Source organism: Chiloscyllium plagiosum, unplaced genomic scaffold (genome assembly GCF_037043375.1).
Source record: "Chiloscyllium plagiosum isolate Xiang-an unplaced genomic scaffold, Cpla_swu_hap1 HiC_scaffold_27, whole genome shotgun sequence".
Taxonomy (NCBI): Eukaryota; Metazoa; Chordata; class Chondrichthyes; order Orectolobiformes; family Hemiscylliidae; genus Chiloscyllium; species Chiloscyllium plagiosum.
In genome coordinates this window covers 89,955,622-89,971,469 of record NW_028270165.1, presented here as the reverse complement: position 1 = coordinate 89,971,469, position 15,848 = coordinate 89,955,622, and the positions used below count along the sequence as shown (strand labels likewise).

The 15,848-nt window shown below is 47.4% G+C and overlaps 3 protein-coding genes across 6 annotated transcripts in view; 2 read left to right on the top strand and 1 right to left on the bottom strand.

The window, feature by feature from the left end:
* The window catches only part of LOC148144965 (uncharacterized), a 104,458-nt gene that overhangs the window by 42,167 nt on the left and 46,443 nt on the right, over positions 1-15,848 (top strand). The gene's annotated exons all lie outside the window — the stretch shown is intronic.
* LOC148144967 (uncharacterized) overlaps positions 1-15,848 on the bottom strand; it is a 136,223-nt gene that overhangs the window by 107,261 nt on the left and 13,114 nt on the right. For 2 of the 4 annotated variants that reach the window (XR_015751714.1, XM_087975632.1), the window contains exon 1: positions 3,924-4,145. The exons of 1 other annotated variant lie outside the window; for it this stretch is intronic. The gene's annotated coding sequence lies outside the window, so the exon portion shown is untranslated. Of the gene's footprint in view, positions 1-3,923; positions 4,146-5,489; positions 6,140-15,848 lie in introns of those variants that run through there. One more of the 4 variants, XM_087975634.1, reaches the window with a different exon arrangement.
* LOC148144966 (uncharacterized) overlaps positions 2,096-15,848 on the top strand; it is a 33,679-nt gene continuing 19,926 nt past the window's right edge. Inside the window, exon 1 of the mRNA XM_087975449.1 lies at positions 2,096-2,162. Coding sequence (XP_087831575.1) covers positions 2,096-2,162 — 67 coding nt within the window. The remainder of the gene's footprint in view (positions 2,163-15,848) is intronic.

Here is a 15,848-nt window from a genome sequence, read left to right as displayed (position 1 = left end):
CATGCACTGACAGTGATGAGCTTTGTAATCTCTCTTTACGGAGTATTTGAAGATCTGAAGACGGAAGTTTCAAAATCAACAGATGAAGGCCTTATGCCTGAAATGTTGACTCTCCTGCTCCTCTGAGGCTGCCTGATCTGCTGTGCTTTTCCAGCGCCACACTTTTCGACTCTGACTCTCCAGCGTCTGCAGTCCTTATTTGACGTCAATGCCTGACAGTCACTCAATCCATCGGGACCACAACAATTTTCAACTATGAGTCTGTGAGAAGGAGCAAAGCTTTTTGATTCCTGTTGGAGTAGATTTTCAGCATCAGTGGGACTGGATGAGAGACCCTACTGTTGCAGCGCACTGAGTGTGGAGCCTGAAACAGTTATATGGCCTGGGAAAGGGCTCCACAAGCGTTTGTGTACATCTGAAGCTTCAGCCATGGAGAAACCCGTGGAATCCCACTCCGTGGAGAAACCGTGGATGTGTGGCAACTGTGGGAAAGGCTTCCATTTCCCATCTGCCTCGGGTGGATTCCTCGGGTTGGGATTTTTGCAAATGGTGCAGGGACTGCTTTCAGCTTGGCCTCACCCCATTACCCAGACACCTTACCCCACCCCTCGTTCCATTGTTGATGTCACTGCGCAGAACTGGTCTTGAGGGGTTCAGAGTGAAACCCCCTGCCTCTGGGCAACTCTTTATCCTGTGGGGGGAGAAAATGAACTTTTGTATCTCTTTTCCCCAGGTTTGGGGGTAGGGGGGAGTCCAGAACTAGAGGGCATAGATTTAGGGTGGGGGGGGGGGGGGGTGGAAGATTTGTGAGGGACCTAAGGGGCAACCTTTTCACGCGGAGGGTGGTGCGTTTATGGAATGAGCTGCCAGAGGAAGTGGTGAAGGCCAATATAATTACAGCATTTAAAAGGCATCTGGATGGGGATATAAATAGGAAGGGTTTAGAGGGACATTGGCCAAATTCTGGCAAATGGGTCACTAGGTGAAGTTAGAATATCTGGTCGGCGTGGACTGAAGGGCTTGTTTCCATGCTAGTCAGAACCAATATCACAAGACCAGGAAAAGGCCATTCACCCCTTCCAACCTGTCCTGTGCTGTGGTTAAACTGCATATAATTCAGTGCAAGTTTCAGAAAGGTTTCAACAGCTCTTAAAAAATTTAACATGCTTTCAGACTTCAGCTATGTTTCTGAATATATCAATTTAGGTATTCTTAATTGTAAAGATACGCGTATCTAGTGAACACAGCCCACACCTCCTGGTGCTGCCAGGAAACTTTACAATGCCGATGAAACGATGCAGTACCTGCACTCACAAAAAATGTACAATTTCTAACAATACTAGCTCCTCATTCACTGCTCCATCTGATACACGACATTGGGAACTCAGTACAGGAGGCTGCAAAAAAATGAGCAGCTTTAAAACAAAAACCTCTTGGAGCTCAAAACTTTCAATGAGAGCCTGAGTCTTGCAGTAAGTAAGTTCAGGTAACCTTTATTGTGACCCAACTTTGTTACAGATTCAGATTCCACCCCCACACCACCCCTCACCAAAAAGACGTAGAAAAAGTTGCTGTTTTTTTTAAATAAGCAGCTCAAGGTCAAAGCGCTCACACTGCCACCCCCTCCGCCTCTCTTCCTCTACTATTGGTCAGCACCGAGTTGTCCCTTTGTAATTGGTTCCTTGCTACAGCCGTAACCCAAAGGAAATACTGCCTCACTCACCAATTTCAACCCATACCTTGTCTCCAAGTAAGTTTCTCTCCACGCATTTGCCAGTGGGGGGGGGGGAGAGAAAGAGGGGGTGTGGCAGGGCATAGTCAACCAGACTGTTGTGGGTCTGGAGTCATGTGGAGGCCACACTGGGTAAAAGGAGATAGCTGGAACGACTGAGTGAATCCTCTCCCACCACGAGTTTCATTCCTTAAAAAGGACGTGAGTGAATCTGATGGGGGTTTCACCACCTTCAACCCCCGAAAATGGTTTCACCGTTAGATTCTGAACTCCAGATTTCTGACCAAATTCTAATTCCGCCATCTGCTGCGGTGGAATTCAAACCCAGGAGTCCCCGAAACTGGGTTGATAGTCCGGTCAATAATGGCACTGGGCCGTCGCTCCTTCAATCCCCCTGCGGTGGCACATGAACTCGCAGGTGCCTCCGCAGGTGGGAGGAGCAGGTGAAGCCTTTCCAGCACTCGGGGCAGCTGAAGGGCCTTTCCTCTGTGTGGACCCGCTGGTGGGTCAGCAAGTTGGAGGCCTGGGTAAATCACTTCCCACACTCAGGACAGCTGAAGGGCCTCTGCCCCGTGTGGACCCGCTGGTGGGTCAGGAAGTGGGAGGCCCGGACAAAGGCCTTCCCGCACTCGGGGCAGCTGAAGGGCCTTTCCCCAGTGTGGAGCCGCTGGTGCCTGAGCAGGTTCGAGGAATTCCTGAAGGCTTTCCCACACTCGGGGCAGTTGGGAAGAGTGTCAATTCAGGGTGAACCTGCAATGCAGCTTCTTGAAGAAGACCCAGCCACAAAATGGTTAACGTCCCCGGGAAGCGGGGGAGCAAAGTGAGACATCAAGGTATTAACATAGACACCAGAGAGAAACTGAACGTAAAGATGTGGCAAATGTTTGTGGAAAGCCAGAGTCACAGATATACAGCATAGAAACAGACACTTGGATCAAACTCTGGTGCTGACCAGATATCTGAAATTAATCTAGTCCCATTTGCCAGCACTTGGCCCATATCCCTCTGAGATGGAAATGCGTTGCTGGAGAAGCGCAGCAGGTCAGGCAGCATCTGGGGAACAGGAGAATCGACGTTTCGGGCATTAGCCCTTCCTGAAGAAGAGTTGGGAGCAGGAGTAGGTCAGTTGGTCTTTCGAGCCTGCACCAGCTTTGAACAGATCATAACTAGATATTAATCTACCTACATCGAGGTGGATAGGCTGGGATGTTTTCAATGGAACACAGGAGGTTGAGATGCAACATTATAGAGAATTATAAAACCATAGATGAGGTAAATGGCAGGTGTCGTTTCAAGATTAGGAGCAAATTTTTAAGGTGCGAGGAGAAAGATTTTAAGATAGATATGAGGAGCACCTTTTTCCTTTGAGAGAGTGGTTTGTGTGTGGAATGAATGTCCAGAGGAAATGGTGGATGCAGGTACAGTAACAACGTTTATAAGATGTTTGGATAAGGACATGAATAGGAAAGGTTCGGAGGGATATGGGCCAAAGACAGGCAGGTGAAACGAGTTTAGTTTGTGAACATAGTCAGCACAGACTAGTTGGGCTGAAGGGTCTGTTTCTGTGCTGTCTGACTCTGTAACTGTTCTATACTGGTCTTAAAACCATTTTCTTGCCTTCCCCCAGAAACATCCACCTCTTTGTTGTTCAAAAATCAGAGAAGTTCAGCCTTGAATATATTTAATGACACCCCCCGCCCCCGAACAGCAGGAAGGCATCCCCACTTCTGAACTCAATTCCTCTTGCTAATATAACACTTGCCTTGTTGATTGCTTGCTGCACCTGTCTCACAACAGGCAGTGACTGGTGTAGGAGGACGCTGAGGCCCCTTTGTACATCCACACGGCATTCCCAATGAAGGGCTCGGGCCCAAAACGTTGACTCTCCTGCTCCTTGGAAGCTGCCACACTTTTTGACTCTGATCTTCAACACCTGAAGTCCTCACTTTCCCCACATCCCAATATATCACCATTTAAACAATGCACTTCCTTTCTGCTGTTTTATCCCCCCACAGCAAAGGCTATAACTTCACACTGTGGGACTGTTTTTGCCAATTGAGACATTGATCTGGATCAACATTTCCTGAGTCTGCTCCTCCCTGGATTCACTGTCTTTACATTCAGTTGCTGCGAGTCAATAATCGAAGCCCACAATGAAATAAAGAAATGGAAAAGAGAGTGCGGTACTCACAATGTTAAACAGAGGAAGGAAGTTGTAGTCTGGAGTGAAGCTCAATCTTCTTTCAGAGGGAAAGGTGCAGCAGCTTCAGAAGCTCATGGGACAACTTCCGCATTCAGACAATAGTGGATGTTCTCATTGGCAGGAGGACTACCCTACTTCCGGTCCTCCAAGGCTCCCCATTAGCTTCTAAAGAAGGTCACGCCCCGTTGCAGCGGACAGCTAGGAGCATGCGCCGTTCTTGCTGACACCGAGGAGCATGGGCTATACACTCTGTGGCAATGCTGCGATTACTGACAAATTTAAGTGTCCAAATGCCAATAGGAGAAAAAGAAACGGTAGAGTCAATATTTATTTATTTAGGACTCGACATAACCAAACATGCTCCTCACTATTTTTGCTACTCACCTTGCCGACACCCCTCATGATTTTACAAATCTCAATAAGGTCACCCCTCAACCTCCTCCACTCCAGTGAATAAAGTCTCAGCCTCTCCTTATAACTCAAACCCTTCAGTCCTGACAACATCCTGGTACATCTTTACCGAACCTTCTCTAATAGTATTCTTCCTATAACAGGGTGACCAGAACTGTACTCAGTGTTCTAAAAGTGGCCTCACCAACATCCTGTATAATTTCAAAATGATGTCCCAACTCCAATATTCAACTGTGTGGGCGGCACGGTGGCACAGTGGTTAGCACTGCTGCCTCACAGCGCCAGAGACCCGGGTTCAATTCCCACCTCAGGTGACTGACTGTGTGGAGTTTGCACGTACTCCCAGTGTCTGCGTTGGTTTCCTCTGGGTGCTCCGGTTTCCTCCCACAGTCCAAAGATGTGCAGGTCAGGTGAATTGGCCATGCTAAATTGCCCGTAGTGTTAGGTAAGGGGTAAATGTAGGGGAATGGGTGGGTTGCGCTTCGGCGGGGCGGTGTGGACTTGTTGGGCCGAAGAGCCTGTTTCCACATTGTAAGTAATCTAATCTAATGAAGGTGTGAACAATGAAGGCAAGTGGGCTAATCAACTCTTAACAACTCTGTCTACCAGTGATGCAACTTTCAAAGAACTATGTACCTGAACCACACCCCCATGTCTCTGTTCGACAACATAACCCAGGGCCCCGCCAGTAACTGCTACAAGTCATCCCCTTTTTATTAAAGCAAAGTGCAATTCCTCACTTTTATCTATACCTCTCTCGTGTACACGCTCTCTCGGACACAGACACACACCACCCAACACGCACACAGGCCTATACTCCATCACACTCACACATTACCAGTTTTTGTTTTAAAGCTGCTCATTTCTGAGGGGAATCCAAGATGGTGGCGACCCAGCAAGTCTGAGTCTACAGTGCTCCTCCCAAGGTTTGGGTAAAGTGGGTCACCCACCCCCACCACACTCACCAAATCATTTATAATAGTTGCTTAATTTAATTAGTTGTTTAATATTAAACTTAAATAATCTAATCTTTAGTTAAAATGACTAAAGGGAAGGGAGCCCGCAGCTCTCAACAAGCAGGACCCCCTCCCCCACCCTCTCCAGCTCCAGCAGAGGCGTCCACAGCCGCCCCGGGGGACTTACCTACAGGGGCAAGCCTTGTGGAGATGATCTCCAAGCTGGACGTGAAGATCGACGCGTTTATCGAGGAGTCCCGAAGTCGATGGGACTCACTCTCAGCCACGCTGCAGAAGCACGACCAAGACATTAAAGAAATCGAGCGCCGAGTCGGAGGGGCGGAGCTAAAGGCCGTGACCTCCGAAACTGCAGCACAATCGGCTGTGGATCAGGTCTGGACTCTCGAACAGCGAGTCCGAACCTTAGAGAATAACATTGATTACCTCGATAATCGAGGTCGTCAAAAAAATATTCGTTTGCTGGGCCTTCCCGAACGGGAAGAGGAAGGCCAGCTTACAGTATTCCTGGAGCAGTGGCTGCCACAGCTTTTAAATCTGGAAGCTGGATCAGGCCAGGTAAGGGTGGAAAAGACCCCCAAGCTATGATCTATAAAGGATCCAAGATCATGTTATTCCAGGAAATTTCCCCGGCTCTGGTTCGAAAGAGGAAGGCATTCGACGAGGCGAAGAAGCGTTTAAGGGACTTAAATATTCAGTACTCCTTACGCTACCCAGCGACGTTACACTTTAACCATGAACGATCCGAATATAACTTTGGATCGCCAGAAAAGGCTAAGGAATTCGTAGACATAACCTGTAAGGCATAATGGCTGTTGGTTCGCCTTTCCCCCTTTGTTGTGTCTGTGTCTGTGTCTGTATATAAAAAAGCTGGGGGGGTTTGGTTGGTGTTGGTGGGGGGAGGTGGTTACCTTATTCAATTTTACCTCTGTCTCTAGGAGCGGGGTTGTTTTCCCTTGTTATTTTGTATTATATTTAATTATTATTTGTTGAGGTGGTAATTTTATAGTTATATATTTATATATGGTATTAACATTACCAAATATATCCAGGTGTTGGTGTGGGTGGGGGTAGGGTGCTCACTGTTAACTCTAGCTTTGCATTATATTTGAACTCTCATTTTATTGAGGAGCGTCTGGGTCAAGGGTGGGGCATTGGTTGGGAGAGGATATGATGAACTTTTGGAGAGGAAGTGACACCCCCTGGGAACAAGGGGAAAATCTCCACTTAGATACATTTTTTTTATTTAGAAATAGTTTTTTATTGTATTGTTGTGGGCGTATTAGAGAGGCGTTATTTTTGTAAATTTTATATGCTCTACGCTCGGGATGTTCTGGATAGGGTTCCCCCTCCCGGGGGATCTCGGATTGGCCCAGATGATTATGGTTGATCAGTCGGTTAAGTGGTGCACTTGGAATGTCAAGGGGAGTAATTCGCCAGTCAAAAGGAAGAAAATATTATCAAATCTTAAGAAGGAAAGAGTTGATATAGCTCTCCGACAGGAGACACACCTGTCGGATAAAGAACACTTGAAATTACGACAGGGTGGATTTGACCAGGCCTTTTTTTCTTCTTTTAGCTCAAAAAGCAGGGGAGTTGTTATTCTTGTCCGAAAGAATTTCCCTTTCAAAATCCTAAAGCAGGTAAAAGACGAATCTGGACGATATATTTTGATTAAAGCCCTCATAAATGGAGAGGAACATGGGATTTTAAATTTGTACTGCCCTCTGGCACACTCCTTTAAATTTATAACGGAAGCCTTTTCAAAATTGATGGCTTTTGGTACCCGTCATATAATTATAGGGGGAGACTTTAATTGTATTATGGATCCAGAAATAGATAGGATTCCCAAGAGTACTGCACGAGTATCTCCCAGATCTAGACAATTGATGGATCCGAACAAAGAATTATAATTAGTAGATGTATGGAGATGTCTTCATCCACAGGGCAGAGATTTTTCTTTTTACTCCAATCCACATAAATGGCATACCAGAATTGATATGTTTTTCGCCCCCTCGATTTTTAAAAATTCCATATCATCCTGTAAAATAGGTAGTATAGCAATTTCCGATCACGCTGCTGTATATATGGAAACTAAGGCGAGGAACAATGGGACATCCCCTCGGCATTGGCGTATGGACCCCTTCCTAATGAAAGATAGTAAATTTGTAAAGTACTTCTCTCAAGAATTTAAAACTTTTTTAGAAATTAATTCAGGTACAGCTAGCAACCCATCAATGATGTGGGAGTCCATCAAAGCTTACACGCGAGGTTTGATCATCTCCTATTCAGCGACCCAGAAGAAATTGAAGGGAGAACAACAGCGTCTGCTTGAAGCTCGCTTAAAAGCAGCTGAAACAGCATACACTGATAGGCCTTCTATTATTAAATTGCAAAGGATTACGGCTCTTAGGACAGCTCTAAACACTACGCTTACTCAAACGGCTAAGAGGGAAATATTACTTTACTGTTTAATATTATCATGCTGGGTAGGGAGAGGGATTTGATTTTCTCCCCCCACCTTGGGGTTGTTTTCTTTTATTATTTTATGTATATATGAGGGATGTATGTGTATGTGTATGTATGTGTATATATATTATTTGCAAAACAAAGGTTATATGAATATGGCGACAAACCGGGTAGATACTTAGCATTTCTTGCAAAGAAAAAAAGGCCCCTCAGACTATTACGTCTATCAAGGAAAGTACGGATATTTTAACTCATGATCATAAAAAGATTAATGCGATCTTTAGAGAATTTTATTCTGAGTTATATAAATCGCAGGATTATGAAGATAGGACGAGGAGGATGCAGTCATTTTTTAAAAATTTGACCTTTCCAGGCCTAACTCCGGAACAAGTATCGGTCCTAAATGCTCCTCTTCCAGTCCAAGAAATACTTGGTGCAATTCGGCAACTTCAGAGTGGTAAGGAACCGGGCCCAGATGGTTTTCAAGCTGAATTCTATAAAGAATTTACAGAAATATTGGCTGGTCCACTTATGGACATGTATAACTATGCATATAATCAGGGCTGTCTCCCGCCTTCGCTGCAAGAGGCAAATATCTCTCTTATCCTTAAAAAAAAAGGAAAGGATTCAGAAGATTGTACATCATATAGACCATTATCCTTGCTAAATGTAGATTTTAAAATCCTTTCTAAAACGTTAGCACTGAGACTAGAAAAGGTACTGCCACATATTACAAAGGAGGATCAGACGGGGGTTTATTAAGGGCCATAGATCATCCAATAATATTAGAAGGGTTTTGAATATGATTCAAGCCTGTCATCAGGGAAAGATACCAGGAGTAGTGGTTTCATTAGACGCGGAAAAGGCATTTGATAGGGTTGAATGGTCATATTTGTTTTACACATTGGAAAGGTTTGGCGTTGGTCAGGTGTTTACCAAATGGGTCTCAACATTGTATAGTGATCCCAAAGCAGTTGTGGTTACCAATGGATTAGGTTCGGATAGCTTCAGTGTGGGTAGGGGCTGCCATCAGGGATGTCCGCTCGCGCCATTGTTATTTACACTAATAATTGAACGAGTAGCAGAAGCTATACGAGCTGATCCTAATATAACGGCCCCGAGGATTGGTACAGCTAAACATAAAATTACCCTTTATGCAGATGATGTTCTTCTGTTCCTCAGTAATCCTCTGATGTCCGTACCTCGCCTAATCCAAGTTATTAATACATTTAGCGCATTCTCAAGCTACAAAATTAATTTTTCAAAATCAGAGGCTATGCCAATGGGTGGCCTTGCTATGACACCCCACTTAGTGGACGGATCCCTTTTTTCCCTTTCCTTGGTCCCTGGAGGGCTTCTTATATTTAGGCATTTTTATTACTCCAGTATTTGGTCAGTTGTATAAGGCTAATTTTTTGCATTTACTGGAAAGGATAAGGCAGGACCTCCAGCGATGGGGAGTCCTTCCAATTTCCTGGTTGGGTAGACGGCCCTTCATTAAGCTGAAGGGAGCTTAATGAAGGGCCGTCTTCATAGACGGCCCTTCATTAAGCTGAAGAAGCTACAGCTTCCACAGACAAGGGGAGGATTGGACTTCCCAGACTTTAGGAAATATCAATTAAGTTCCCTATTAAGTTACATAGCTGATTGTGGATCAGACAAGACCCAATCAATCTGGTTGGACATCGAGGCCTCTCAAGTAAAATACCCACTTATTAACCTTTTATTTTCAGACAAGAGGAAAATCATTACAGATCACTGTAAAAACCCTATAATACTAAACACAATTAAGGCTTGGAATATAATGCGGCAAAATGAGGGCAACTCACATAAAACATCCCCCTATGCACCGATAGTGGGAGCATGGGGATTCCAACCAGGGTTGACAGATGCCACTTTTAAACTCTGGAGATTCAGGGGTATCTCATGTTCAGGGGATCTATTTAAAGATGGGGTGTGGTGAAAGGGTTAAAATTGTGTCCCAATACATGTGTGAATCTAACCGAAAATGGAAGGTGTCGCTTGGTCCCGTGTGAATCTTGTTATACACCTTCCCGTGTGAATCTTCTTATCTGTATGTAACCAGAATGGAATGTGTTTTTTAGCCTTGCTCTGCTGTTCACATGAATGTTTATATCTGGAAAAGGGTATATCAGCTGGAGAAGTCTCCAGTTCGGTAGAGTCTGCTCCGGGGTTACGTTTAACCGCCGAGCGTGGGTTGTTGGCAACCGCTCTACGAGAACTGACGGCTCCCAGTTCCGGTAACATGTAGAGTGAGTATAAGCCAGACCCGTTGTAAGTACGAGACTGGTTGTGGGGACACTGCGGGGAATAAAACACTTATATTCTAGCAGACTCGCCTCTTGGCTGTTTGTTCTGTGTCAGACTACTTTCCTGCGAGCCTGGTCCTTGACCTTGAGAATTTTTTAAAAACATTTTGGCGTAGCCGGCAGGATCAATCGCAATTGAGGAAAGATTTTGATACAGAACAATGTTTTGGAAAAAGGCTAAGAAACCAGAGGAACAAACTGTGGAGGTCCTGACCGTCCCGGGATGGCATGGGCCGTGGCATGGCGTGGCAGTTTGTTTGAGAAATGGTGGGGGGCGACCGGAGGACTGGGAGGCCGAGGGCGTAGGAACCCCAGGGTCGCTGCTGTCCACCCTTGAGAGGATCCCAGTCCTGCCGAAGAACCCATTGCCTGGGGTACAGCGGAGGATGTGGGCCTGTGCGGCGGCTTGTAGACAACAGTCAGACAAGCGCCAAAAAGCTGAAGCAGAATTAGCCCTCCTGAAACATGAGCAGGGACTCAGTTCGGGAGATGCCTCTATGTTGAGGCAGGAAATTATGAAGTTAAAAGCTGAATTGACAGCATTAACTGAACTAGCAGGACGAACTATTATGTATTTGTCTGCTAAGAAACGGAAAGAGAAAAGGAAGGTCCCTCGAACCCCGGACCCGGTACAAGTACGGGCGTTTGTAGCCCAGTTAAATAACGGGGATCGGTGGGATATCGATCATTGGGATGGGAACATTTGGGGAGATTTAGATGATCAGTACGAAGAGGACCCACCCGTACTCCAAGCTAAACCAGTGGTTAGGAGAAAGCAGGTTCAGAGACGTCTCCCAGTGCAACGGGAGGTAATGTTAGATGAGAAAGGAAACCCTATACGGAATGAACAAGGGGAGGCAATTATGCATGAATTACCGCGGGCTCAGCCTCCCGCAGACTTCTCTGAATTAACGGAAGACTTCACTACCGATGAGGTGCTGTTTATCACCCAGAAAACCCGACGTAATCCTGGGGAGCCGTTAGAGCTATGGCTAATTCGGCTCCTCGAGGAAGGGGGGCAACAAGTGCAGGTAGACTATCAGGATGCTCCCAAGTTTGGTGGATTAGCAAAGGATGCTGCCATAGACCTGGGGTACCGCAACCAAGCCAAGGATATGGTAATAGATCGCAGTATGGGGACCCTATTTGGGATGTATGCCAGGGCAGTGGCCGAACAGTATCCCTTCCCGTCCGATTGGCCCCCCTTGGAAGGAACTTGGACAACGATTAAGGAAGGGGTTCAGAGGCTAACCCGTTTGTGTGTGCGGGATGCCCTGTTGCTGGGAGTGCTGGACGAGGTAGATAACACAAATGTTAGTAGACAGACTAGAGACCATCTAGTGAAGACTGCCCCCCCCCATTATAAACCACTGTTATTAACCATAATGTTGAGTGGACGGGGAGAAACCCTAGGAGATGCCCGTAGTATGATGAGGGAGATGGGTGGTTTGGGGGATTGGGGACCCACAACCCGTGCTTCTCAGGGGGGCACGGAGGGGCGTCGCCCTGAGGCTCGGGCAGGGGGAAAAGTAAACCCTAATCAAGGAAGTAACCAAGGCCCCTCACGGCGTGCTTTGTGGCAAGCTTTGATACGGGCGCAGGTCCCAGCATCGGAGATTGATGGCCTACCTACACCGGAATTAAAAGACTTATGCAGACGAAAGGGACTGAAGGTGTCCCGGGTAGAGACGGAGTCCCGACCCACTATGGAAGACCTAGTGGAATTACTAACACAAAAATGTCAGACACGGGGTCCGGTTGTTAATGAGCCTCGAAGGGGTAGAACTTCCACTTCCCAGCGGTGGGAATCCTCGGAGGACGAGGAGGAGGAGGAGGTACGGCCTCCCCTCCGAGAGTGTTATAAAGTGGATAGGCGTGGCCGGAAACCTAGTAAGAAAGGCAAGAACAAAGAAGGGCGAGGCAAACGTCTTTACCCAGTGCTGTCTGGGGAAGATGAATGGGAGGAACAATAGGAATCGGGCCAAGCCCCAAGGGTTTGCCCACGAACGAGCCAATGGTCAGCAGACGACATTCGACCTCATGTATCATTGACTATCTATTGGCGCAAATCCGTCCAAACCGTTATGGCTCTAGTGGACACAGGGGCGGAGGCCACCTTAATCTATGGGACGCCCCATAAGTTTAAAGGAACCCCAGTCACGCTGGTTGGGCTGGGAGGTAATCTGATTGAAGGAAGAACAGTACAATTGCCCTTAAAGATAGGTACAATGCCCATTAAAACTTATTCAATTATCATTACACCGGTTAGAGAATGGATCCTGGGAATGGACATTCTGGCCGGTTTAACACTTCACCTCCAACAAGGGAAGTTTGAATTTGGAATCACGAAAATGGCTTTGCGCTGTAGGACGGTGTTAGTGGGAAAGGTTAAGATGGACCCCTTCCCCATCCCGATCGCCGATCGCGTAATAAGTCTTAGACAGTATAGGATTCCCGGCGGACAAAAAGAAATATCCGCCACAATTAAGGATTATTTGGAAGCGGGAGTGCTTAGGACATGCACCACGGCGTGGAATAACCCCTTATGGCCCGTACATAAAGCCGATGGGTCATGGCGGATGACGGTAGATTATCGGCAACTAAACCGTCACACTCCGGCCTTGACGGCCGCGGTCCCGGATGCCGTCACTATTATAGGACGAATCCAACATCATCCAGGGGTGTGGTACGGAGTAATTGATTTGGCTAATGCCTTCTTCACAATTCCTATTCCCGAAGATAGGCAGGAACAGTTCGCATTCACTTGGGAGGGTAGACAATTCACGTTCACACGACTGCCCCAAGGATATCTGCATAGCCCTACTATCTGCCACCGGATAGTTGCAGAACACTTGGCTGCCTTTAAAGTGCCTGACGAAGTGATGATCTCGCACTATATTGACGATATGATGATACAGGGGACAAGTCAGAAGCAGATTCAGGAATTGCTGGACCAACTGGTTCAACATATGCGAGGATATGGGTGGGAGATCAACCCAGCCAAAATCCAGGGTCCCTCACAAACGGTAAAATTCTTAGGAATCGTGTGGAACAAGGGGGAAAGGGAAATCACTGCGAAAGCTAAAAATAAGATTCAGGTCTTTGCCGTCCCTCACACCCAGAAGGACGTGCAGCAATTTATTGGGTTATTCGGATTCTGGAGACAGCATATTCCCCATTTAGGACAAATTTTAAAACCTTTGTATCGAGTTACGAGGAAAAAGGCAGCGTTCGAATGGACGGAGGTCCATCAAACTGCATTTGAAATGGCCAAGCAAGCGATACAGCAAGCTGTATCCTTGGGAAAGATACAGTCAGGACCTGTAGAACTGCAAGTCTCAGCACAGGGGGATTATGCCAATTGGAGCTTATGGCAAAAACAGGAAAGGACCCGTAAGCCACTGGGATTTTGGTCCCGAAAATTACCCCCGGCAGGGGAACGGTATACCCCCTTTGAGAAACAGTTATTAGCATGCTACTGGGGCTTGGTGGAAACCGAAGCCCTGACCATTGGACATGAAGTGATCATGAGAACAGCTATCCCTATTCTTCCGTGGGTACTTAGTGACCCCACTACCCACCGAATAGGAACTGCCCAAGAGAGCAGCATCATTAAATGGAAATGGTATGTGTCGGAGAGAGTGCGGACTGGACAGAAAGGAGTGTCAGTCCTACATGAGCAAGTGGCGGAGGCCCCTGAGGAAGGGGAAAAGCGGTTTGAGGTGATTGAATACAAGGAATCACCCGTTAAGATGGGAAAACGGTATGATGAACTGACCCCGGATGAACAAGCCACGGCTTGGTTCGTAGATGGGTCAGCCCAATGGAAAGCGGGACAGCGTAGATGGAAAGCTGCCGCCTTTAACCCAAAACAAGGCACTACCCTAGAAGAATTAGGGGAGGGAAAAAGTAGTCAGTGGGCAGAATTAAAGGCAGTGCATATGGTAGTCATGCAAGCAGGGGTCATGGGAGTTTGTTTGTTCTCTGACTCGTGGTCAGTGGTTAACGGCATGACACAATGGATGCCAACTTGGCAGGCCAATCAGTGGATGATCCAGAATAGGGAAGTGTGGGGTAAACAGTTATGGGAGGATATATGGGAGAAAGCTCAATACCTGGTCATATACATCACCCACGTAGATGCCCATACCTCTCGAAATGATGTGGAAGCTCTACATAACCGATATGTGGATGGTATCATCCGAACCATGATGGTGCAAAGGGGCACCTCAGTGGACCTAGCTAGATGGGCACACCTTAAGGCTGGGCACTGGGGAGTGCAAGGAACCTTGCACTGGGCTCGAGACCGAGGAATAGATCTTATGGTAGATGATGTTAAGACTGCAGTAAACCAGTGTGAGCAGTGTCAACATCAGCGGCAGGGAGTGCCCCAACACATGATGGGACATATCCATCGGGGGGATGGTCCGGGACAGAGCTGGCAAATGGACTTTGTGGGTCCCTTACCCTCCTCACAAGGATGTAACCACATATGTACAGCTGTGGACACTATGTCTGGGGTTTTGGTAGCCCATCCCTGTCGTCACAACAATCAACAGGCTACCTTGCGATGTTTAGATTTGATTGAACAATTTTATGGATTGCCCATACAGGTCCAGAGTGACAATGGCTCCCATTTCACAGGAAGGGCGGTAAAGCAGTGGGGTCACGATAACCACGTGGAATGGGTTTATCATGTACCCTATCACCCACAAGCTGCAGGACTTATAGAACGAATGAATGGGCTTCTGAAGTCCTCACTACGAAAAGCAGGAGGTTGCAATGACTTAACGGGTTGGAGGAAGCAACTAATTCGGGTGGTGAAACAAATTAATAACCGCCCATTAGGAAATGGGGTAACACCCTTGAATAGGATGATACGAGTATGTGATACCCCAAACACACAGCCTATTAAAATGTGGAAGTTCGCTGAGGAAGCTGATATTCCCGTAAGGGCCACGCCGGCTTCGGCTGGACTGGACCTACGAGCACTAACTGCCCAGACTTTGATCCAACAGAAACCTACGGTGATTAAGACCGGGTTAGGGTTGATTTGTCCCCCTGGAACCTATGGGCATATCCTCCCGCGGTCGGGACTGTCACTAAAGGGGATTGATGTGATGGCAGGCGTAATTGACGCGGACTACCAAGGGGAGTTGGGGGTGATCCTGGTCAACATCACCGCTGAACCTTACGTGATACAGAAGGGGGACAGAATAGCGCAATTGGTCATTAAGCCATGTAACCTTACAACGGTGGAAGAGATGGGAGCTCCCGTTACGGTTACTGAGCGTGGGACGGGGGGATTTGGGTCTACTGACACTAAGGGGGCCAAGGTATGGGTGCGCCAGACGACCGGCCCCCCCAGGCTGGCCGAAATCATAGCACAGGGGAAGGACAGTCTGGTCACCATTATGTACCCCGGAGACCCGACCTGGGCAAACGTCCCGGCGAACCAGTGCTACTTACGTGAGACCTAAATAATGTTGTAATTGCTATGCACCCGCAGGCTGACCCTCCGCCTTGAACATGGGGTGGTCATGGGGATTGCGACTCCTATTGGCGATGTTCGCGATCGGATGGCCACTCCAGGGCATCGGTATCACGGCCTGGACGCTGGTACCGGTCGCCCGCCATGAGGTGCGGTGGGAGGCCAGTAGCCAGCGACGGACGCAGGACGACTTTACATGTGAACCCGGTCAGCAGTGCGTTGTTCTGACTCTCACCAG